The sequence below is a fragment of the Podarcis vaucheri genome (genome assembly GCF_965113315.1).
Source record: "Podarcis vaucheri genome assembly, chromosome: 2".
Lineage (NCBI taxonomy): Eukaryota > Metazoa > Chordata > Lepidosauria > Squamata > Lacertidae > Podarcis > Podarcis vaucheri.
In genome coordinates this window covers 72,004,663-72,030,371 of record NC_138760.1, presented here as the reverse complement: position 1 = coordinate 72,030,371, position 25,709 = coordinate 72,004,663, and the positions used below count along the sequence as shown (strand labels likewise).

Genomic DNA, 25,709 nt, shown 5'->3' with positions numbered 1-25,709 from the left:
TTTGGTTCTTGAAAAGTATGAGGGATCATTTTACAGTAGGTACCAATAAAGATGTGAACTTCATCTTTATTTTCTTCATGGAAATTTGGTTGACCAATAAGGCACTGGCAGCTGTGCCATTGGCTGCAAGAGATGCTACACCATGATGCTTAAATAAACAAGATTCTCCCAAGGTGCCATTACTGTGAGGCGTGGAATGCACATATTTCAATGTGAGCCCCATCTTAGGTACCTTGTCCCCTGTGCAAAGTTGAACCATACTGCATCTTTTCCTTTAAATGTGGTCATTCAGGGAGCTCCCCCCACAAACAAAACAAGTAATCTGTTTCTTTCTTCAGAGGTATGGAACTTTCATTTAAAAGATTAATTTCTTTTATACTTCCCTTCCATATTTCTAACTCTATTGAAAATATTGGCATTGGGGTACAGCATTTTTAAGGGCTAAGAATCAGTTTCATCCAGTTTACATTACACTCTGAAATGAATTGATCCAATACAGTTAACTGCAGGGGATAAATTTTAAAAGTACCTTTATTTAGACCTCCCCCTTTACATCTAAATTAATATTTTACATGTGCATTTGAGAAACAAAGGACATGAGCTCTCAAGTGTTCATTGTGAAATAGTCTTGCTGCTGTAAGGCACACACCATAAGCAATTTGCAGTGCAAATATTGTAATTTTAATGTATTTTGCATGTATTCAAGCTTTGTAATTGCAGTATTTATAGGCATGAAATGGAAACTGATTATCAAGCCATTTATTGAGACTCTGCAGTGGTGTATGTGCCATTGAAGAAAATAGGACTTTTGCTAGCACAGCACTTTGAAGATTGAGATGCATGTTAAATATGTAGATTTAAAATGATTTTGGAAACACGTATTTATTATTTAAACATACATTTCAGTTATAGGCTCTCATAACATAATTACAGCCTTTCTCACTCAGGGAAGTACATCGGAACATAATTTGTCATATTAATTGTGTGCAGAAATACAGATACTTCAGGCCAGGGCTTTCAATTAATCTTCAACTGTCATAATGAAAATTATTTTAAAAATTCTTTGACTTTTTAAAAAAATAAAAAAGAAAGAGGAACAGGTTATTCACTTGAATTATGTTGTTCATACATAAACAGCAATTGTATATACAATGGCATAAACAAGCAAATAATTTCAGTCCCAAAACCAGATTATTTGGCAGCCTTGATTAAACCTCAGAAAATGTTGACTCTCTCTTGTAAGATGAGGACTGCAGGGACACTATCCCTTTATGCTTAAGAGCACGAAAGCATAGCTTCTTTTTTTATCTGTCACCCTTTCTCTGTTTAATTTTTGTTAGCTATATACATTTATTTTAGTGATTTGTTTTAAAACTATTTTTGATATTATTAGCTCGTTTTAGCACTTTTGAAGTGGGCAAGACAGGGTAAAAGTCTTGTTGTTGGGGAGAGAGATCCTAGTGAAATTGAGAGGATGCATAAAGTTTTTGAAGCCAAAATAATTATATCCAAAGTAGCCCACAGAGACATTCTCCATTAGGGTACTGATTAGGTAGCTGGAATGGAAGAATTGTATATGTTGGAAATGGACAGTCTAAACATTTGCTGTAGGCCTCTAGTTCTTCTCATGTTGCAGATTAGGGTCTAAGACCACAAAAATCTTCAGTGATAAAGCGATCTTTGAATTTGGGTACTTCTGACATTAGTGCCGTTGTGCTGCCTCTCACATATTTTGGGGCTTCAGAAATTTGGGGAATTGTAAGAAGTGGTTCCAGGGCATGGTCTGATGAAACATAATGCAGTCAGTAGTCTTGCTAAAGTGAAACAAATCTGGGTTTTATCCATGCCTTGATGGGAGACTGCCTTTTCAGTGGAAGAAAAGTGGGATATAAATGTTAATAATAAGAAGAAGAATGAAAAGGGAGATAGGCATATGGCTGCTTACAAATGTCACGAAAAGGTAAAATCCTTAATCTGTTTTGCGCTTAAACATTAAGACCTGTGCTAATTGTTCTGCAGAACTAAAAACAGAAGACATAACCATGTGCTTTGAAAGTACATGTCTTTTTTCATTATATTTATGTTGATAAATTTCTTCTTCCTCATGGTTCCAGCTGCTGAAATTACTTATGTTCATGCATTCATTCTTTTATTTATGGATTATATTTAAAGCACAAGCCTTCCCCATCCACAGAAATAGGGAACGGTTAAAATAATAAAAGTACACAGAAAAATCCTGATAATGTCAGGCCAAATAAGACATAAAGCCTCAGCCCAATTGAGAGCTTAAATCTTGAAGCCAAAAGCCAGCCAAAATGAAGAGGTCTCATAGTGTGTCTGAAAGAGGCTCCGTTAGTATTTGGCAAGACTCCAGGAAAGGAATTTAATAACTGTGGGGCAATTGCTGTGCTTCTCTGTGTTACACGTATTGCACAGCACACTGCTGGTGTAGATGTTAAAGACACTAATTTCAACCAACAGAACAATGAGGCTCTTGGTACATTTCACTTTTGCACAGTAACTCAAATGAATTTCTAACAAGCTGTCAATACTTTTGTCATTCAAGACAAATTATCTAGAACTAACAACATTTTTAAAAAAATTCATCTCAATATCAACAACAGCTCCATAGGATGCAGTTACAGTATGCAATATGAAAATAATTGGAGTAGATTACGAACTTGTTACTGATGCAATGACCAATATACTTTGGGATCTTAAAATGATAGCAGCAACATACGTCTTGCTATTCTTAAGCCCTGTAGTTCAACTTGTAATACGGTTCATGTTCCAACTGATTTAAGAGAATTTATATGAAACAGATGACAAGCACACATCTTAAAAAGTTTTAAGTTTACTTAAAAACCCCAGAAAGGAGAGGTGCTGTTGTGCTTGATTCGAACCTCATTCCACATTCTCATTTCTTTTATGTCTAAGTAACTCACTTTATTTTCTTAAATAGATTTATATTCTGCTTTTTTGACTAAGTCCTCGTAGTTGCTCACAACTTTACAGAATGGAATGCATATATTAAACACCACACCTTTAAAAAATAAATAAAAAGAATTAGTCTACCTGGAGTAAGTGCCAGATGTTGACTTCACCTGCCTTTTTTCTCTGTCCTGGATTTGTATCCGCGGAGCAGTTAGTAGTAAATGGTCCTTTAATGGGAGGAGAGATAGTCTAGCAGCAGGCAACTGCAGTTATGTTAGTGTGTACAGAAAAACTATAGCGGTTACTGGGAGATGTTTGAATGTTGACAAAATAGTGGTAGGCTGCTTAGAGCAGATAAATGTTCCATTGCATCACATTTGATACAGTGAAAGAATGTAGCACAAACTTAAGTGCTTAAGGAGTTGTGACTTTTAAAAAAGAGAGAATTAGTACCTAGGGGTTATGTCTCAGGTTTTGGGGTTCCTATAGCAGTTTAAATCTCTGGGCTGTGATTTAGCCTATTGATACACCTGCGTCATTAGTGGCTACTCCTACACATGCATTCCTGAAGCATTGCTGGGGGAAAGTGTATATGATTTATAAGAATCCATTCAAAATTTCAACACAGGAAGTTGGGGGGAGGAGGAGCGGTTTTCAGATTTACCCCTTTCTGTAACCTCCAGTGCGAAATGAACTAAATGTCAACAGTTTGATAGAAAGTTTGTGCCCAGAATGACTGGACAATAATCTATATTTAATTGTGCTTTTAAAACTATAGTTTTTGTTTAACATATTTACTTAAAAGAGAATGAGGGAGCGTGATCGTAAAGAACCTTCCAGCAAATCTGCTGAACTCTTTTCAACCTTAACACTATGCAACAATGTACCATAAATATGTCAGTTTCTTCATGGGAACCAACATGTTTTTATTGGGAAATGGATGAAATGATGTTGAAAGAGAATTAAATTGGGGACAGACATATGGAAGCTGCAGAGATATTAATTTGCACATATACAGACGCATATACACACATATACTTATTTACACACACACACACCAGGGGGTTTCACCAATCACAAGATTTCATTTGAACGCCCCCCCCCCCCAAGTGCTTCATAAAACAGCCTGATTTGGCTGGAACCAATTTGAAGGCTGCCCAGTTCAGCTCAGGGGTCCAAGTCTGCTTGTTTTCTTTCCAAAAAGGAATAATGTCTCACTTAAAAAAAGGGGGCTACAATTGGAAGACATTTGCAGGCAAGGTCACTCCTTCTGAGAGCAAGAATCATGCAAAAATGCAAAAGGATAGCTGTACTTTTTTCCTGCAAAGGCAGCCATTACAGTTGGGAGCGGGTAAAAAAGGAATCACTTCATCTTCCCTGGTGTTTTATGGGCAATTGGTCTGAAAATTGCAGACAGGAGAGAGTTGCTTCTGGGTAAGAATGGCAGACAAATAAGCCCAGGTGTTTTTGTTCTGGGAACCTTTAAATTTGATTTTGGAGTGGGAAGAACTGAAAGATTTGTTTTCCTGGGTGAAATCGTTCTCTATGATTACAGTTTAAAGCTGTCAGTCATAAAGGAACTCTTCATCCTGCTGCTTAGAGTTTGGCTGTTGCAAAGCTGTTCCCTCCCTCAAAGCACTGGGATTGGAGAGGGCTAGTAAAACCAGTCCCTCTGATTACGAGATGAAGCTGTCAGTAACAACACAGCTCTTCCTCTGTGCCCTCTCACCACTCTGCTTTCCCATCTGTCATCATCCCGCCCTGGCATTATGATGTTATGCAGCAGTGATTGGTGGGGCAACACAGGCAGTGTGGTGTGGTGCATCTGGCTTCCAAACAGTGAGCTTTGCTGCTGCATACAAGAGAGGGAATGGCAATGTGCAGAGAGCTCAGCTTGGTGGAGGTGCGGTGGCAGAGCCAATCCGTGGTGCCTGTCACTGCACCTACACTAGGCTGAGCTTCCCATGCTTCACCTCTGCTCCCTTTGGGAAGCGGCAACGATTCTCCCTAGGAAATCAGCAGCACAATTCTGTGCTGCCTTTTTGCCACCCCACCAACTGCTGCTGTTGTTACCTCAGGTTACATACGCTTCAGGTTACAGACTCCTCTAACCCAGAAATAGTACCTCGGGTTAAGAACTTTGCTTAAGGATGAGAACAGAAATTGTGCTCCGGTGGCACGGCAGCAGCAGGAGGCCCCTGTTCAGGTTAAGAACAGTTTCAGGTTAAGAACGGACCTCCGGAACGAATTAAGTACTTAACCTGAGGTACCACTGTATATGCCACACTGTAAAATGAGAATGAATTTGGGCAGAGATGATGCTATCTTATAATGAGTCAGACCACTGGTCCACCGGCTTCCATATCTGATGAACAGTGACTCCTCAGTGGACTGCCAGGCCTGATGTAGTATAGCTCAGGATGCCAGGGATTGAACCTAGGATCCTCTGTATACAAAGCCTTTGCTTTGCCACTCAGCCAATACCTCTCTCCATGGCCAAACCCTCTTTGAAACCTTCCTCTTTTTATTTAAGTTTCTTCTGTCTTCATTTCATTTTTCCCTGTGCTGTGTTTTTATTATGCATGCAATTTACACAAGAGATGAATGAGTGGAAGAGTCATATATATATATATGAATGAAGGTAAATGAACCCTGGACGGTAAGTCCAGTCAAAGGTGACTGTGGGGTTGTAGCACTCATCTTGCTTTCAGGTCAAGGGAGCTGGCGTTTGTCCACAGACAGCTTTCTGGGTCATGTGGCCAGCATAACTAAACCGCTTCTGGTGCAACAGAACACCGTGATGGAAACCAGAGCGCATGGAAATGCCATTTATGTTCCCACCGAAGCGGTACCTATTTATCTACTTGCACAGGTGTGCTTTTGAACTGCTAGGTTGGCAGGAGCTGGGACAGAGCAACAGGAGCTCACCCTGTTCAAACAGGAGCTCACCAACACGGATTCAAACTGTCAGCCTTCTGATCAGCAAGCCTAAGAAGCTCAGTGGTTTAGATCACAGCACAATGTAAAAGTCACTTCTGGAAAACTAGTGGAATCTAGCAGAAATTTAGTGCTCATCTGCATGCTTTTTGCTTTCAGAAAAAAATATGCTTGCAGCCCTGTTTACCTGGAAAATAATGGGAGTTCTGCATTGTAATTTGGCATGATGAAATTTGGAGTGTTATTCCAGCATACAGTTCTTTCTCAACATTTAAAATTTAGCTTGGCATGGAGGTATATCGATCAAAAAGCCACATTCCCATAACACAACAGATAACACTGTATAAAAAGAAATGTTAGAATCCAGGATATAAACACTAGCATTGTAATTAGGAAAACTAACATAACAATCCCCATGTCTGCACCCTCACTCTTGCATAGATACATGTCAGTGAGGCACAAATGAAATTTACTTTGACTGGATTATTCTCTTGTCATATGAGGTACATACTACATTTTAGAACTTGGGAATTTTCTGTTAATTTTTAATAATATGCTATGGAAGCCAGCATATCCTAGGCCCTGAATTATTATTATTTTCCTTGAGATGCATGGATATATAGAAACTGCAAGTTGACTGCATTCAAATGTTGCAATGTGTCACAAACAATTTTCATACCCAGAAGCAAATGCCTGCCATGTATGAAAACAGAGCTAATATTATTACAACTGGGAAGATGAACATTTGCAAATATTGTTGTCATTGGCTTTTATACTGGTTACTTCAAAAACGCATTCAAACACTGACAGGTTAATTACACGTTCCAAACCTTTGTTTATGTGATCTGAGAAGAATGTGTTATTAAAGAACTATTTTGCATCTCACTGATTTCCTCCTTGCTTATTTTTTCCTCCTAGCTTATTACGCCTCATGCAATCAGAGTTCAGACACCACCCCGACACATCCCAGGTGTGGTAGAAGTTACATTGTCCTACAAGTCCAAGCAGTTCTGTAAGGGCACACCTGGAAGATTCATCTACACAGGTAAGGCTGCTTTAATTTTGACTGTTCATAACAGAATGGAAAAAGAAGTGTTTCATCCATCTTTGCTGACATTGCTGCTTTTAGACTGAATGTTACTGCAATAGGCTTTGGTGCAACCACATTTGGAATGCAGCGTATAGTTCTGGTTGCCTCACTTTAAAAGGGTATTGTGGAGTTGGAAAAGATTCAGAAAACGGCATCCAAAATGTTTAAGGAGATGGAGCAGCACCCCTGTGAGGAAAGGTTTCAATGTTTTGAACTTTTTAGTTCAGAGAAAAGGTGGTTAAAAGGTGACGTGATAGAAGTTTATGAATCTGAGCTTGGTACGCAGAAAGGGGCTAGGGAAAAGTTTTTCTTCCAGTCTCCTAGCGCTAAAACTCAGAGACATCGAACGAAGCTGAATGTTGGAAGATTCAGAACAGAACAGTACTTCTTCACACAGCACATGGTTAAATGTGGAAATTGCTCCCACCACTGTCAGTGACAGCCACAAACATGGATGACTTTAAAAAGAGGATTAGACAAATTCATGGAGGACAAGGCTATCAAGAGCTACTAGCCATGATGGCTGTGCTCTGACTCCATGATCAGAAGGAGTAATGTTACCAGTTGCTGGTAACTACAGGGGGGAAGAGTGCTCTTGTACTTGGGTCCGACTTGGGGATTTCCCACAGGCCTCTGGTTGGCCACTTCTTAGGTGACGTTGATGTATTTGAGTTGTTCTGTAGACAAAAGCCTCTGCTTCACAGGTGTGCATTTACATAGACTGAGAAGAAGGGAAAGTATGGTGAGAAAGCTTGTTCCATATAATAGAAATATGAAATACAATGCATACCCTTTAAACTTGGCATGTAATATACTTACCTGGCAGGGGAGACACCTTGATCATAAACTTGGCATGTAAAAAAGGTAAAGGTAAAGGACCACTGGATGGTCAAGTGCAGTCAAAGGCGACTATGGGGTTGCAGCGCTCATCTTGCTTTTAGGCCACGGGAGCTGGTGTTTGTCCGCAGACAGCTTTCCGGGTTATGTGGCCAGCATGACGAAACCAGTTCTGGTGCAACGGAACACCATGATGGAAACCAGAGTGCACGGAAACACTGTTTTCCTTCCCCCCACAGCAGTACCTATTTATCTATTTGCACTGGTGTGCTGCCGAACTGTTAGGTTGGCAGGAGCTGGGACAGAACAACGGGAGCTCACTCCATTGCGGGGATTCGAACCGCCGACCTTCCGATCGGCAAGCCCAAGAGGCACAGTGGTTTAGAGCACAGTGCCACCCGTGTTTTGGGAACAACCCACTGTGTTTACCACCATTGGCCATTTGTACAAGCAGTGTAGTCTACTAAGACATGCTACTGGTAACCTTAAAGCACTCCTAGTGGAGTTCATACAGCTCTCTGACCTAAACACAATGGATTGAGTGCAGATTGTAAAGCAGCAATGCTTGAAGATGGTAATCCTTAACTCCCATCTCTTAGGCATCACGTTATAGCTCGCCAGGCTAGAAATGCATTTGGGTCAGGCATGAGCCTATGGCTGGGCAATATCAGGGCTTTGCTTGTGGCTCCCTGGCCCTGCTCCAGGTACCTTTGGATATCAGCCTTCTTTTTCCTTCTATACCGCTAGGGCCTCGACTTCTTGCTACCTAGCACTGTCTTTGTTCAAAATCCCTTTTAAATGGGCTTCCCAGGTTAGACGCTGGCCTGCAGTTGAAACTCTCTTGTCTCTCAGGACTTGTATTTCAGCTCTCCGCATACTTGGCTGCCTGTATCCATTTATTGCAAGGGCTAACTTTTGCAGGGTTGTGTGCCTATTGTCTTTTTAGAATCCACTTCAAAAAATAAATAAATGGGGTGGCGGTGGTGCTTTTTGTTTTCTTTGCACAATGTACTCCATTTTATACACAACAAAGAAGGAACTTAGTGCAGTCTGGAGGACTTAAGAATCCACAAGCAGATGACTGTTTGGGTACAAAAAATTAAAAGGGAGGGGGAGTTATACATTTATACACCTATCGGTCTCACCTTCAGAAATGCCTCCCAGCCCTTTAAACAAAATGCAGAATTGGAGCAAACCTGCTGAATAGTTTAAGTTAATTGAAAATTATAGGATTGACCCAAGAGGAAAATTTCGTTTGCACTCCAATCACTATTACAAATTAAGGAAAATTACTACAATTTTGTTTAGCTATGGCTTCACACTGAGTTCACAAAATTAGCTCAGCTGCCCTGACAAAGTCAGCACTTTGTTAGTGATCAGTAGAAGGGGGGAGAAATAATAGACTGTGGTGTGTACAAACGAAGCATAGAAAAAGCCATGATGCTTTACAGAACTAGGCCAAGTGGTTTTAATTAGGATTATTAGTTCATTGTAAATTTTGAAGAATAATCAAACTAGCAGATTAGCTGTTTCTTTTAAAGCGAGAATTTCTTGCCATTCATTTTTCCCATGAGAACTTCTTTTAACTCCCACATAGTTTACCCCCCCCCACTTTTTTTTTAACAAGTCTCATTATGGGCCTACAGGAAATGGACCAATTGGAAGTTCTGATCCTGCAACATTCCACAGCAGCGTTCCAGTCGGTGGGAGTTTTTCCACAGTGTTTGTCGGTGAATTCAGTGTTCTGGAACGTTTTACAAAACCACAGAGGCCAAATGTTTTCTCAGAGGAGTTTGGCCTCTGTTTTTGGCTGAAAACAGTGAGGCATCACTTGGTGTTTATTTACCCTGAGATTGAGAATGAGAAAAGAGGACAGAGGAGGAAAGAAAAGAGGAAAGAGAATTGGGGGTTGTGGGCAGCGCAAAAGCCATTCAGGCGTACTTTCCTTTCTGGTGAAAATGCCCTATCCATTAATGGCCCCATTTTGTGGTTAGGTCTCATTTAGAAGAAATTATTTTTAATCAGTGTTCAACAAAATATCCCCTCAAGCCACCTGGCTGTAAACTTTTTTTTTTTAACTGTTAAGTGCTTAAATTCTCAGGGAAAAAAAAGCCTAGTGGCCCATTAATTTTAAGTTATTTTCCCCCTCCCCTTCATTTAACTGCCAACAACTTAGAAATTTGATCTGTGAATTGCATGTTGCATCTATGAAGCAAGATCCTCGATGCAAGGAGAAATGTTATGTCTTAAAATTAATAATTCTTTTTTGTAAGTTCTGAGCTTCATTAAGAGAGGGAAACAGTTCCTTGATCCCACCCACCCCACCTCTTTCATTTCACACACAGTCTCTTGCAAAGCAAAACAATTCACATTTGGATGTTAAATATATTTAAATATAGAAAAAAAGAACTCGGATACTTTCAGTGTTCAGCAGTGCCTGTTTTTCAGTGAACTCTTAAAAGGGGCCAGCCTTAGCACAAAGCAACAACGTATTTAAAATTCACATAATTGTATAAAATGTAATGTTAGTCTCTCTTTTTTACATTAAATTCTCCGTGAGGTTTACAGTGTGATAGAACACACACACACACACACACACACACCCCTTCCTTGGAAGCACTTCAGAAGGATGTTTATGTTACAAACAGACTCATGAAACCTCCTGACAGGAATTGCTTTTCTGCATGGATTTTGCCTGTCACAAAAGTCGCTGAAGAGAAGTAAAACTGTTTTCAACTAGAGCTGACAGAAATGCCTATGTCAGGCTGTCTTTACTGAAGGAAATGCAAGATGGTGTGTCTTGGAATCTGAATGACTGGGTGTGAGACAGTCCCATCTAGGGATGACTGGGAATAGGGCTAATGTCATTGGCCAAAAATGTTTTCTGTCAGCAGAGCTGACTTCCAATCAAATGCATTTATTTGGCTTAATTTTGGGTTTGTCTGAAACCTCCAGTGAATGCATACCTAAGTATGTATATATGCATTTAAATATCCCACCCTTTTATTTAAACTCTAAAGAGCTTAAAAATGCAATTATTCAATTCAATTATATTTTAAAATTCTTTAAAATATTTCCAACTGTTGGAGATTTTTTTAAATAGCATGAATCACCTCCTACGTGTGTCAGCTTTCAAATTCCATTCAGCAAATTAGGATTGATCTAGGCACCTGGTATAAGCCTGCACAACATGTGACCAAATTGGTATGCATATCAATTTATTTTTGGGTGAACAAATCTCCAGTTTTTGCTGCTCTCCAGAGACTGCAATGCTGGGCTGGGGTCATCCTAAACTACCTGGCAGTCCCTCAGTACATGGTTGCTAGACCTTGTACAATATATGATTTACGAAGCTTAACATACTCATTTAAATGTGATATATTCTTTCAGTAGTTTCTGGCATTAAAATATGACTCTATGTTACATTGACAATCCTATTCTAAAACAAAAATATACTGAGGAGATATTAAGCAAGACACTTCAAGTTCCTGTGGAATATAGAAAAATTCATTGCATGAGTGTTCATTTGTTCAAAATAGAACAGTACCCCACCTCAAAAAAGAATTTAATGTTGCTTGTTTTCTGCCACTTTCTTATCTTCTGTAAATAGCATCCTGAGTGGAGCAAAGGTTTCTGCGTATCAGTCTTCTGATCTCCGTAGTCCTGCACTTTTTTCAAAAGATCATGAAGCCAATCCTTTCACTGATTGGAATTACAAAACACCAAAATACTACATTCTGGATAAAAGCCACCTGGGTGTGGGTGTGAAGAGTTCTCTGTGTTCTAGTCCACACTGTGAATATTTCCCCCCGGGACTGAATTTGACATTTTGAATTTTGTTCATGAAAAAGTTTCCCATTTTCTTGAAACTATATCTGGTTTCTTAATCACCCAAATACGTACAATCAAAAAAATGTTGGGCTTCTTTTAAAAAAGGAAAGGTAGTACAGTGGTACCTCGGGTTACAAACACCTCAGGTTACAAACACTTCAGGTTACAGACTCTGCTAACCCGGAAGTAGTACCTCGGGTTAAGAACTTTACCTCAGGATGAGAACAGAAATCACACACTGGGGGCACGGCGGCAGTGGGAGGCCCCATTAGCTAAAGTGGTACCTCAGGTTAAGAACGGTTTCAGGTTAAGAACAAACCTCTGGAATGAATTAAGTTCGTAACTAGAGGTACCACTGTAAAAGCATTGCTTGTTGATTAGATTAAGTAGTAATAAGAGACACACCGGCTGTCATTAGTCTTGTATCAAACTACCAAAAACGCTTGGCTCCTTCCTTTGGTTAATCCGTATTCCTATGTTTGACCAGAGAGCATCATGGAAACTTAGTTTAAGTGGAGTAACTGTAGCAAGCAGCCTCATCAGCTCTACAGTCTCCCACGCACCAGTAGTGGATGGTGTTGTGGGGTTGCAGACTTCCCTGACCTGCTGGCATGAGAGTTGCTGCTGCATACCAGCAGAAAGAGCTGTGCAATGCAAGTACCCTGACAGGAGCACCAGATTGGATACGCTGGTGTGTTCTCATTCCCCTTCCAACAACTCACCGCCTCTGTTCCACAGTGCTATGTGCTACTGCCACCCACTTTCTTTTTCTTCATTCAGGCTTGAATAGTTAATAACAACTTTAGTAGCAGTTTGGTTTGGGGACAAGGAGTCAGTTTCACTGGCGCAAGGGAAAATATTTCTTACTAGGAAATAGAATACAAAAGTCTCAAACTCTCATCCCCAAGGATAAGAAACAGGATACATTATGTCAGAGGTCAGTAAATATTTGGTGGAGGTTTTTTAATACATTCTTTTATATGTTCTTTGTTATTGAATGGTATAAGAGGAAGAGGCCATGCAGTCAAGGAGGTAATTCTCCATCTTCTCAGGGCTTCTCTATCTTTTGTTCTGTTGCTCCTGTTGTGCATCAAATAAACATAAGCGAAGCAATTAGAATAAATTACACTGCGTAGATTTACACATTAAAAACTGTAAGATTGCTGTAAGATTTTCAAAGTTCTACCAAGGATTAAAGGCAAACAAATGACTCTTAACAGTATAAAGTCTGCTAATCAGATGATGTACTCCAGTTGCATGTAACCACTTTTAAAATAATTGGTGATTTTTTGCTCTTTGTGATACAAGTAGAGAAGCCGAAGAGAAAAGAACAACACACTGTGATCTAAACGCTACTTAAATGTTCCCAAACATTCCTGAGATTCTCTTCCTCCTTCTCTGTTCACATGTAATCCTATATATATCTATTTAAAAGCAAGGCCTATGTAAGTACAATAGGTTTGCTCCCAAGTAAGTGAGTATAGGATTGCAGCCTCAGTCTCTTACAGATCAGACTGTGTCACTGTGCTGATAGGTCATTGTCACCACTTACCACCCATCACATACCTACGGGACTGCCTCTTCTGGTATGCCCTGCAGAGGACCTTAAAGTCCACAAATGACAACACCTTGGAGGTCCCAAGTCACAAGGTGATTAGATTGGTTTCAACTATGACCAGGGCCTTTTCAGTACTGGCCCCGACTTGGTGGAATGCTCTGTCACAAGAGACTAGGGCCCTGCGGAATTTGACATCTTTTTGCAGAGCCTGCCTTTGGTTTGGACTCAGTCTGACCCTTATGTTTCTCTTCCCTTATGGTTTTGATCCATGGGCTTCTATTAAAATGAGGCTGCATTTAAAATTGTATTTTAACCCGTATTTTAAATTGGTCCCCCCCATTATGTTTTTATTGTAATTTTACTGGTGTTAGCCGCCCTGAGCCTGGCTCTGGCTCTGGCCGGGGAGGGTGGGGTATAAAAATGATGATGATGATGATGATGATTCCCTGCATCTTCTGTTGGCTTTTCGGTGGTTTGTGTTGAAGTTAATTTGCTTGTTTGCTTATAATAACATTTATATCAGGGCTCACTCACTTGGGAAGTGGGAGCCTTCCCGCCCTCCAGCTGAGCAGCGCAAACAAGCTGTGTTTGTCCCTGCCCACAATGCTCTAGGGTGAAAGTGCCTCAACTCCCAGGCTGGGGCCAATGCAGCTTGTTCCAACTTTGTGGTGTATCACCAGATCACGATGTTTGGCTGCTGATACATTGCGGCGTTGAAAACCTAACATCACCAAGCCCTACCCAACATCTTGTAGGGGTGGTGCTTCAGATTCTTGACTATCATGTAATCAAGTCCAGATATTGCTTTAGCATGTCTACTACCTCATTTGAATTTGATGCAAAGGAGAGATATTGCTAGATGGGGTCATCAGCATATTGATAATGCCCAGTTCCAAAACCCAGGATGATCTCATTCAGCTGTTTCATGGAAACATGAAAGGACAATACAGATATGAAATCACTACAGCCAAGTAGGCAAACAGTCATCATGTGGAACCCAAACATAGTAAACCTGAAGGCAGAAAGATGTAACTAATTTCATATAACTTTTTACAATGTAGTACAGTAGAGCTAAAACCTGTACATAATACCGTGTCTGCAGAATTAATGCAATTACAGCTACAGTCACATTAAAATTTATAGTCAATGAAATATATTATTTTGCATACTTTACACTTCCCAATAAATATGATCTTTTTCTCTCCGCACCGCCTGGTTGCCCAACAAAGCCTTATGCATCACAGGGTGCTCAGACTATTTAAAGCAACAATGTCCTCCTCCCCAATATTATAAAGTCTAGATGTGCCCAAGGCCTTATAATCTTGACTTTTCCCTGTCTGCTCTTAGTGAATAAGTGATAAATCCAGAAGAGACATAAATCTTTGAAATCCCTGTCCAAAGAAAACATATTGACTACAGCCAAGCAAATAACAGCCCATAACCAATGGTCCAATTCATCATTTATGTAATAGGGGATATAAAGTATTTTCTACCTATGAAATCATAAGGTGGGGGAGGGGAGGCTGATAAGAGCCCGGTCTAAGTTATGTGATTTGATTATTTAGGGACATGAACTGTTTGTCACATACCTTTAATCTTTAAGATGTGTTGCCATTTCTAAACTATAAATTTGCACTAAAGGATTAGGAGAGTATTAACGATAAAGGGGTAAACCAGACTTTATATGGCTTTCTGGCAATTTTCATGCAATCCCATGGACTCCTGGATCTTCTAACCTATTTAATGTGGCATAACCAGTTATCTGACCTTCATAGCCAATACCTCCCCCCTTTTTTTGCTTTGCAGCTTCAACAATAAATTAACCCGCAGGGTCACTGAAATTTATCTTGCAAATCCTTTCCTTTATCCTTACCCATATGCTCTCATTTTCACACCCTTGCTTCCAAACTTTGCTCTGTTTGATTGGCCTTACTAGGATTTTATATTCTATTGTTATTTTACAACAGCTGCTGGTGTATTGTTACCCACTTTTTAAAAACGTGGCCTGATTCTCAAGGGATTTCCACTGAAACAAGCTTTGTTGTTTTAAGTGAGTCATGTATTGATGCTGCATTTTGAGGCCTGAACAGCATGTGGTACAAGCAAAGGTTTAACATGTGAAATGATGAAAAAATAATAATCTTGTCCAGTTCTGAAGTTTGTTCTGGGATTTCAATAGGATTTTCTAGAAAGTTTATTTTAATTTGGACCTTCAAATACAATAATTTGCATACTGCTTAGAGAAGATGTATCATGATTACCATAGATTAGTGATTCCCAGTTTTAAAAAGGTAGCATTTCTGTGATCAGTAGATGGCATAGCTGTCAACTTTTCCCATTTTTTAAGGCAAATTCCCTTATTTCGAATAGGATTCCTCGCAAGAAAAGGGAAAAGTTGACAGCTATGGTAGATGGTAAAATCAATGCAACACAAGTTGGCACGTGAGAGTTCATTTTCAAGTCCAATTTAGGGTGAAAATATGGTTATCAGAAAGGGATCCTATGAGGGGAGTAGGTTTTCTGACCAAACAGTTTGGGAACCACTGCTTTAAATTAATCAGCCCTTAAAGCCAAAGTACTATAGCAGTGGCATTAAAAGAGCCAAATAAATATTACAAGTATTCCAATGAAGTTTAGATACCATTCAGTGTTGTAATACAAGGACTTCTGCTTGCCTAACAAAATTTCCCCTCTCTTACCTCTCCCCATGCACTCCTGTGCCCAATCAGCTCTGGAGGATAGCGGGAACACTTGCAACAGATCTAGGAGATGTATGGGATGAGGAGGGGAAGGGGAAATTATGTTCTGCCTAACGATAGTGGGACAGATTTGCTGGATGCAACCTCTAGGAAAGAATTTAACATCAAGCTATGCCCAATGTCCCATCAGAGCAAGCATTTCAGCTTGGGGAGGAGGAGTGGGGGAAAGCCCCATAGTGGAAGCCCTTGAATCTCTCCCATAGTCTCCACAGTGCTATGACATGTACATGTCCTGCTTACATAGTAAAGGGCTTGTTCGTTTACTTGAATTACTGTGAACTTCTAGGTGGTGCTGATATTAGGTTGTGGGAAAACCATAGTTTGCATCAAATGTCAGTTCTACTCTGAGTAGACCCATCAAAATTAATGGATGTGACTAAACTAGGTCCATTAATTTTAATTGGATGCAGCTCTGTGTATCTATGCTTTCTGTCTTGATGTTACAGTAACCTTTGGAGGCAGACCTGTCAGTGTAACCAGGGTTTGGTGATTCAAGCATCATGCCAAATCATAATTGGATAAACCATGGGGTTCACACCCTCCTCAAATAATGTCTGCTGGTTTTCAAACCATGATTCAGACATCACACTATTTCTCACTTGCACTCTGATGTAGCTAGGGCTGAGAAAAACGTTTTGTTCTAGAGATGGGCTGATTTGTTTTTGCCCTAGCTTTTTTCCAGCAATTGGTGTGGGGACATTTATTTATTTTATTTTATTTTATTTTTTAAAAAGCCTTGTTGCATTTCTTGATGATCAAGAGATCAGGAGTGCAATATTTTCCAGAACTGAATAGAGGCTTAAACCACCCCTGAAACAGGGTTAGTTCTTTTCTTTCTTTCTTCTTTTTAGCAAGGTAGAACAGCAAAAAGTGTGAAAACACCATATATTTCTGTTATACTCCTTGTTGTCTCTCTTGCCCATCAACAAGTTCAGCACAACCAACATAATCTTTCACTTTCTTCCGGTGAACATAAATTATGGTTAACCTCCAGGCGTCAGGAGCTGCCACTTTGAACTGCTTGTTCATTTGCACCTGGATTTTGCACTGGTGGTTACCATCAGGAAACCTTGACTTCCAGCAGATGTAGGGTTAATTAAAGAATACAAAAACACCTATTAATCCCCCCCCAATATATCTTTGTGGAACAGAAACTGAACAAGAAGAAACAATTGTCTGAAGACACTTCTGTTTGGTATTTCTATGTACATCTTTCTTCTTGTCAAATTATAACTTGCATTTTAATTTAAAGAATAATTTCTAAAACAAGCCCTTCGGTGTCTGAATGCAGATTTGCAACTTTAAAAACAATCAGTAGTTTCTTTATTGGAACTGGGCACCCATTTCTGTGGGTTTCCTAACTAAGGTGCAACCCTGTTACATGTATCTGGAAGAATGTGTCGTTGAGAACTTTCTTCTAAATAAAAGTGTGTAGGGTTGAATTCTCTTAGCTACATAATACCAGATTAAGCACTTGGTGAGCCAGGAATTAGCCCTGATCAGCCCATTTTTGGCCATGGAAAGTATTCCAATAGCACCTGAACTTCATCACCATAAGAATTATTGTAGACTTTAAGGACAAACTGACACTTGCAGCAAACTGTTATCTTGATAAGGTAGCATCTATGTAATCTTCATCTTATCTATACTAAGGCACTGCCTCAATGGCCAAGGCAGTGTCATATGCATTATAATGTTACAGGTACAGTACTGCAGCCATATTTTGTTTGTGCCTCTGCATCTGATTGTTTACAGTGTTTTGACAGTATAAGCAGGTCCTATGTTTTACAAACCAGGAAATGCTGGACTGTTTGTCCCAAATCTTGTTGCCAGCACCTGCAGTTTACATGTGGGTACCGATTACTGATTATTAAAAGATATGGGATTATTCTGAGATGCTTTTGCTCTCAGAATTCACTCAGAATTTGTTTGTTTTGCAGACAAAACAGAAAATGAGCAGATGCTAAAAACCAACCCTGCCACAGGTTTGCAGGATCAATGGGATAGCATCCTAGCAGGCTTGAGTCATGACATTACCCTTTTTTTCTGCAGCAACTGGTAAACTGGATTTAATACTTTAAAAAAACCCACCCATGATTGCCAAGATTATCCTGGCAATTACTTATTTAATTCTATAGTGATATAACCCCACAGTTGATGCAGTCAAGCTGTTTGCCCTCTTTGGGCCTTGCAGTTAACCCGAGAACTTCAGCCCTTTCTTGAGGGTTGATAGCGCAAACAAAACAGCTTATTTGATGCTCAAGAAACAGGATGATCCCCAGGGACCATCCTATTGCCATTTATTGGTGCTGTATAAAGAAACCCTTTAAGCTCCGGTGTCAGCTCCCTTTGTAAATGCCCTTAACATGTATAAATGAAGGCAGCCCATAACGAGAATTCAGGGGAAAGCTCGTGGATACTTTACAGAGCAAGGAGAAGCAGAGGTTCAAGGACAGGCGAGCATATTCACAGAGGCAGTACTCTTTATGCAGCATTCTCTAATGACTCCTCAAGCAAGCTGCCTCCCAGCAGCCTCTTTCTGGTTCATTTGCAGGGGCTGCTTGAAAGCTGTCCCTTGATAAGAGACTGAAAGTCTCAGGTGTGCTTCATTCCATGCAAGCAGCCTGGTTGAAAAGTGAATCCATATAATAAAACAGCTTGATTTCTACACTGAGATGCAGGCAGAGGCTAAAGTGATAGCACAGGAAAGTGATGTGGAGCCAAGCAGTTCATCACCCTGCAGCCTCTCTTATTTTAGCATCTGTCTGGCTGAGAGTTGAACTAGGGATAGGCACCAAGCGCTCTTAGAATGTGGTGCTCCTGGTTTTGCTGTTGCCCTCCCAATTTCTGAAAGATTTTTGCCCGCTTGTATTCTTTTGCCCCATTCTGAGCGCACTTGAATTATTACTTTAGAATTTTACTGGGGTTTTGAGCTTACCTTGTTGCTGTGAGGTAGTTGAGGATGGTGTATGTTCATTTATTTCTAGTAAACATCCTTCCAGGACTCTGCAGCCTCCCCAGCTGCCTGGATTTCCTAGTCTGAAAAAGGCCCATGGAAGGAATTTTCTTGCATTAGCTTCCCTGGGCTTTAACTAAAGCGTGGCCTCCCGGGAAGGCTGCAGAGTGCAGACCACTGGGGAAATGATTTGTAGAATGAAAGAACAGACAAACACCCCAAGGTAATTTCAAGAAAACCCTGGCACCTCACACATGAAAATACCTCAACATTTCTCTCTCCCATTTTTATAGCTTTTATGTGCAATTGCTTTTCATGCGGATTGATGGAGAATGTTTTAAAAAAATAACATACAGAATAATTCTTAAGCACAGCACTATTTCTGCCCCCTTCTTCAGGTCCTTCCTCATACCCAAACCATTACGTGTTTTTGAAGGTATAGACTCTCTGAGTTTGGAATCTTTAGAATGGCTGCAGCCTGGAACTGTATTTAGAAGCATATTGCTTCCAACAGTCACGGTAGAGCATAGCAATTAAAGCATGGTTTGCAAGGAGCTGCCACACCAGAATATCAAACCACAGTTTGTACTCACTGTGGCATGATGTCATGTCTCACAAACCATTGACAAGTTAAGGAAGTTGTTCTGTTTCAAGAAATTGCTTCACTATTGAAATGGGATTAATCATACGAACTTGAGTGCTGAGCCGATGGAAACTGGAAGCAGCAAGGAGCTCAAAACCATGGCTTGTCTGCTCTGTGTCTGGCAACATAAACCATGGTGTAGATTCCTATATATGGCTAGCACAAAACATGTTTGGGCATGATGTTTGATTTAAGCCAACCACCTTTTGTGTGTGTGTGATAGCCTAGTCCTTTGCTATATTGTTGCTGTGCTTTCGAACACAGGATTAGTTTCCAGACATGTTATGTAAATGATCCTGGCTCAGCCACATCGGCTGACTTATAAAGCTCTGTGTGGATGAGGACCCCAATATTCTCCAGAGCACATGGTCCCATATGAACCTACCTGGTCCTTTCTGCCTTCATCTGAGACCCTTCTTTGGGTGCCCCTCTGGGGAAGGTTTGAAGGGTCATGAACGTGCCGATGCAGCTCTCTGCTTGTGGAATGTTCTTCCTAGTGAAGCCAGCCTGGTGCCACCATTAACATATTTTTGGCACCAGATGAAAAAAAAACTTACCTTGTCTAGGAGTTTGCCCTATAGTGTTAACTATTCTGTTGTTCACTGATTAAATCTTTTCTTCTGATGAAGTTTTCAGATGTTTATAGATTTTGTTATAGCTTTATTGTAATGTATTGTCTCCTTGTATGCTATACCACTGGCTCTTAATTTTTTGTAAGTAGTAATCATAACAACAACAACAATAATAGAAATACTAAATTCTCTTGGTAACCTGTTTGTAACGGATCTTCAAGCATAGTCTTAATAGCAGTGACTACTTAAATAGCCCATAAACCTTTGATTAAAAAAATGTTTGAAGATACCAAATGAATTATCTTTTTACCTGCTAGAGTAAAATGCTTGGTACTTACATCTTGGAAACGTTTGGAAATTAAGGGTAAAGAGTTCGTGTGTGTGTGTGTTAGATTCACTGGTGAATTGGATACTGAATTTGCTACTTTATGCTTCTGATCATGTCATTATTTGGAAGGCTGTTAAACCTTCAAATCAGTATATAAATGCCTCAAATAATAAATTTGTAAAACTGTGCTCTCCTAGCCCAGTTTGGGGAATACCTAACTTCAGAAGATAGTTATGCTAGCCAAGTGCGCTGAAAGTTTAGAAATAGGTAAGTCACCACACAATTGGTATAGGTTACAGTGTACTCTCCAAATCACTGGGTAATTAACTTATATTGCTTGCTCTCCAAGGGGTCTGTGGGTAGCTTCCATTAATGTCTAAAGACGACAGTTTTTTGTTAAGACACTCTAAGAGTACTGCAGCAGATGAGTTAACATGATCTGATTTGAAGACACTTTAAACACTTAGCAGGAGACAGCTCTGGAAGCTAATTAAATCATTCTAAGGTGCACAAAATTATCTGCTTTGTAAGAAACAATTTCAGTGAATTATGCTGGCCCTTTAACTGCGACCAGGCACAGAGGTAGCGGAGAGGCCAATTTTGCTTGGAATTAAATTTCGTGTGTACTGTGTATCTCAATTCTGTGTTTCATACACCGAATCTTTTGAAGCTGTTGTTATTATTTATTATTATTATTATTTAGCCATTTGCATTTACAGGAGCCAATTCCAGGTTTCTACTTTGCTCAGTGAAAAATATTTCTGATCACGTTTTCATAAGCCTGCCCCTTTCACCCTGGTACAGTGCCCGAGTTGTTAAAAAGAAGTGGAAAAACCATGTTGGTACTCTCGCTACCTTTCAGATACTGCATCTTATTTAGTGTACCGGAATTCCCAGTTTAAAGTAATCACAAAATTTATGGAGAAACGGATAAAAAAGGTTGTAAAATATTGATTTGGGGAAAATAATAACACAACTCATCTATAATAAGAAGAAAAATGAAGCAATATTTCAGGGGATATTGAGCGGCCTGCTGCTGGTTGTATTGATCTGGTTCTTTAGTGTGTGAAATCTCACCTGAGATTGGAACTGCATTCCTTCGCTCATTATTTCAGAGATAGTATTGCCTCGTTACATGGGCCTTGCAGAGGTAGGATTGTTAGAGAGAAAGCAGAACCCCCTGCTCGAAATAAATACAAAACAATAAGGTCTTAGAACCACAGTGCCTGCTGTAAAACACCAGCATTTGTGACTACACAAATCCTTGTCTTTACCTCCCTGAATCTTACTGCATCCCTGAATGATAAGGAAGGGGAGTGGGCCTAGGGTTGCCACCTTTGGTCTAGCAAAATACAGGACAGCTCAGGCAACATAAAGGACAATCATGTTTTTCTAGGAACTTGGCATCCCTAGTTAGGCCACATTCATGTCATACATTTAAGGCACTATGATGCCACTTTAAACAGTCGTGGCTTCCCCCAAAGAATCTGGGAGCTGTAGTTTAAGGGTGCTGAATTGATAGAGGTCCCTATCACCCTCACAGAGCTACAATTCTCAGAGTAGATTCAGGTAGGTTGGTCTGACTGAGATGAAATAAATTTAAAAAATTAAAAATTGTCCAGTAGCACCTTAGAGACCAACTTAGTTTGTTCTGGATATAAGCTTTCGTGTGCATGCACACTTCTTCAGATACACTGAAACAGAAGTCACCAGACCCTTATATATAGTGGGAGGGTGAGGTGGGGATATTTCTCAGACGGGTAGTAGGAGATGGGTGATTGACTCAATGGGTATGGCAAACCTGTGGTAACGACTGCAATTAGTCCTACAGGAAAAAGCAAGGGATCGTATGCAGATGACCAAAAATGGCTTTAGCATATGTGATGAGACAAGAATTCAATATCTCTATTCAGACCAGGTCTCTCCATAGTTTTCAGTTTAGTAATAAGTTGTAATTCAGCAACTTCTCTGTCAAGTCTATTTTTGACATTCTTTTGTAATAAGACAGCTGCTTTGAGATCCTGTATTGAATGTCCTGGGAGATTGAAGTGTTCCCCCAGTGGCTTCTCTGTCTTGTGATTCCTGATGTCAGATTTATGTCCATTTATCCTACTACCCTTCTAAGAAAAACCCCACCCCGCCCTCCCACTGTATATAAGGGTCTGGTGACTTCTGTCTCAGTGTATCTGAAGAAGTGTGCATGCACACTTATGCTGTACCCAAACTTAGTTGCTCTCTAAGGTGCTACTGGACAATTTTTTAATTCTCAGAGTAGTCTGACAATCAGTCCCTTTTCATAGGGTACTATGGGGATTTTAGGGAATGCTCCACACAGCAACATTTGTTGCAGGTCACACTTTTGTGTCCTACAGTGTCCTGGCTTGCATGATAGGCTAAGCCAAATGTTATGTTATCAAGTTTGCACAAATGTGCGAGCTCCTACTGCCACTTTTCTCTTCCACAGTCCTTTTTGCTGCTGAGTTAAGCCAAAATTTGGTTTAGGATGTCATCCAAACTGGGGAGTTGTGATTAAGCTCTTTCTTCACTTAACCACAAACACTAAACAAGGATGGTGGGATTATGATGACGCTTGCCTACAAAAGAGATAGTGAATGCAGAGAATTGGGATAAAGTGAAATAGTATGTCTGAGGAAATGCGCAACTTCAAATTTGTGTTGCTGTTTTGTTGTTATTTATTAGTCTCTTTCCTTACAAAGTGACCCAAAGTGACATACAAAACAAAGTACACCAAACAACCAAGAAAAACGGAAAAGCACAACTATACAGGGGAAAAACAGGTCTTACAGAACCCGCCCCACTAAAAGAGACCACAGATACCTGAAACCTTTCAAATTGAAGAAGTCTTACAATGTATCTCCCACATATACTATTTGTTTTGAAAACAAATGTTGCAGATTTCACCTACGTATTGCTCGTTTAACCTAACATTATGCAGTCACCACAGTGTGCAGCACTATTTTCTTGTTTATATGCTGACTTCTGCAGAAAGCATGACATGTAATAATTAGAAATAAATAATTGAACAGATGGGATTTTATAAAAGAGAATAGGAACAAGTTAACATGGAAAGATGAAAATTGAAGAAAAATTGCCCAAGATATGAAAACAGCAACTGATATCCGGTACTTGCATTTCTGGCTTTCTGAAAGGAGATGTTCCTTAGAGAGGAACCTAAGCTTTTCTTAAGCCTGTGGCTGCCACCACAGGGGTAATTTGTGACTGAAGCCTTCTAGAGTTTCCTGAAGGCCAGAGCCCACACCACAACAAATAATTATTGAAAAATGTGACCCAAGTCAGTTAGCATTGTCCTTAAGTGGAAAGCCTTCTGAAAATTTCAAAGAGTATTGATTGACCCATGAATTGCAAAGGGATCTTTGAAAATGCCATGCTGTAAGCTGTCACTTATTCCTAAGGAAAATAAATATGTAAATGTGGAGGAAAAGCATACTCTGTACACTGTGACTGACTTGGCATTTCGATAAAATGCAAGAGATCAATGTTTTGCGCAGCACGGGGAACTTGGTGGAAATATTGGGTGTGATCTAGAGGGTGTGTGTTTGTTCATATCCGTATATCCCACCACCATTGTACAATCTGATTGTTTTGTTGCTCTCATGGGTCGCATAGTGCGCCTGCTTGGGCAGTTGGTGAGGGCCTCATTGGAACAGAGTTTTAATGGCATAGCTGCTTATGTTGCTTGGTTCTATGGTGCTACAGTGCTAGATTATTAGCAAGTTTTTTATTTTTTAAAAAAACCAGCCTCCCAGATTAACAAAGGTGATTTGAAACATATTTTTTCAGCTGCTTATATGGCATTTAACTTGTTTGTAATATCTGAAAAACTTATTTATTTAAAACATTTTCAAAGCTCGAGGTGGTTTTCATAACAACCAAACAGCATTTAGGTAGAATCAACTGATAATTAAAAATGTGCAAAACTCCAAAACACCACAGCATGGAAGATTTTAAGAATGCTTTCCCAAAGAGTTAGGTTATCTTTAAATAAGTAGTGCATGGAAGATTTTAAGAATGCTTTCCCAAAGAGTTAGGTTGTCTTTAAATAAGTAGTGTTTAACAATGCTCTTTTCTTCTTATTATGAATGGTCAGTTTTCTTTAGTAAGTTATTGCAGAATGGTTTGACTTTGTAAAAAGGTAGCCATAGTGAAGTTTGGGTAAAATGCGGATTTGTTTAGCTGTATGATTGCTTACATTTAATCAGCTACAAATTTTTATTTGGTTAACATGCTTGGAAGTTACAGATTTCATTCAGTTCATTTAGCCAGGGTGGGGTGGAGATGCTCTCCCAACACTGCCATCTCTGCAGCTTACCTAGATGAGGGAGGCGATATGATGCGGTCAGGACTGTGTTGTCGTACTGGTGGGAGCACAAGTTCAGCTGGTGGCTGTATGAAAAGTGCAACTGCATTTTACGAACCCTGCTGCCACCAGACCTCATCCAGGTCAGCAGCAGTGACATCAGTGTCAGGATGGCACTTTTGTGGTACACTCAAAATGGTAGCTTAAGAGATCATTACTGGATAGTCAGCTAAACAAGTGTAGTGATCCTAGGCTTCCAAACAACCATAGAGAAATTGCAACCTTAATCTTTGTTGGTTTACAAGGAAGGAAATCCCACTGAGATTTTTAAAAAATCATTTACAGGTAAATCTGTGTAGGATTGTTTGAACCCTTAATCAATTTGACAAGCAGTTTTCTCTCTCTCAGTTACCGTATTTTTCGCTCTATAACACGCACCCGACCATAACACGCACGTAGTTTTTAGAGGAGGAAAATCCGTAGGCATGCCACCCGTAGGCATTCCCTCCATAACACACACAGACATTTCCCCTTACTTTCTAGGAGGAAAAAAGTGAGTGTTACGGTGCAAAAAATACAGTAATTCACCTGCCTTTGCAGCGCTACTTGTTGTTCAGTAAGATTACCCACCAACCTAAAGACTCTTTTGCATTGTACATAGAAGAAGTTACTATACCTTAGCACTGTATTATTTTCAATTCAGCTTGGCTTGCTTTGCAAAACAGAGAGCAAGAAAGATGAAAAGAATTGTTCTAACTTATTAAAAGTGCTTGGTGTGTGTTTAGAATAAAAAAAGTGTAAAACTTATCTACAGTTCTTCTGAGGATCACAGGGCAGTTTACAATATAAAAACACAAAATACATAACATAGTAACAAACAAAAACAGTACCCTCAAAACAGTTTAAAAGACCAAAGATAGATTGG

The 25,709-nt window shown here is 39.8% G+C and overlaps 1 protein-coding gene across 8 annotated transcripts in view; it reads left to right on the top strand.

Moving 5' to 3' along the window:
- The window catches only part of EBF1 (EBF transcription factor 1), a 382,065-nt gene that overhangs the window by 295,577 nt on the left and 60,779 nt on the right, over positions 1 to 25,709 (top strand). For all 8 annotated transcript variants that reach the window (XM_082213736.1, XM_082213732.1, XM_082213735.1 and 5 more), the window contains exon 10: positions 6,790 to 6,916. In XM_082213736.1, coding sequence (XP_082069862.1) covers positions 6,790 to 6,916 — 127 coding nt within the window. The remainder of the gene's footprint in view (positions 1 to 6,789; positions 6,917 to 25,709) is intronic.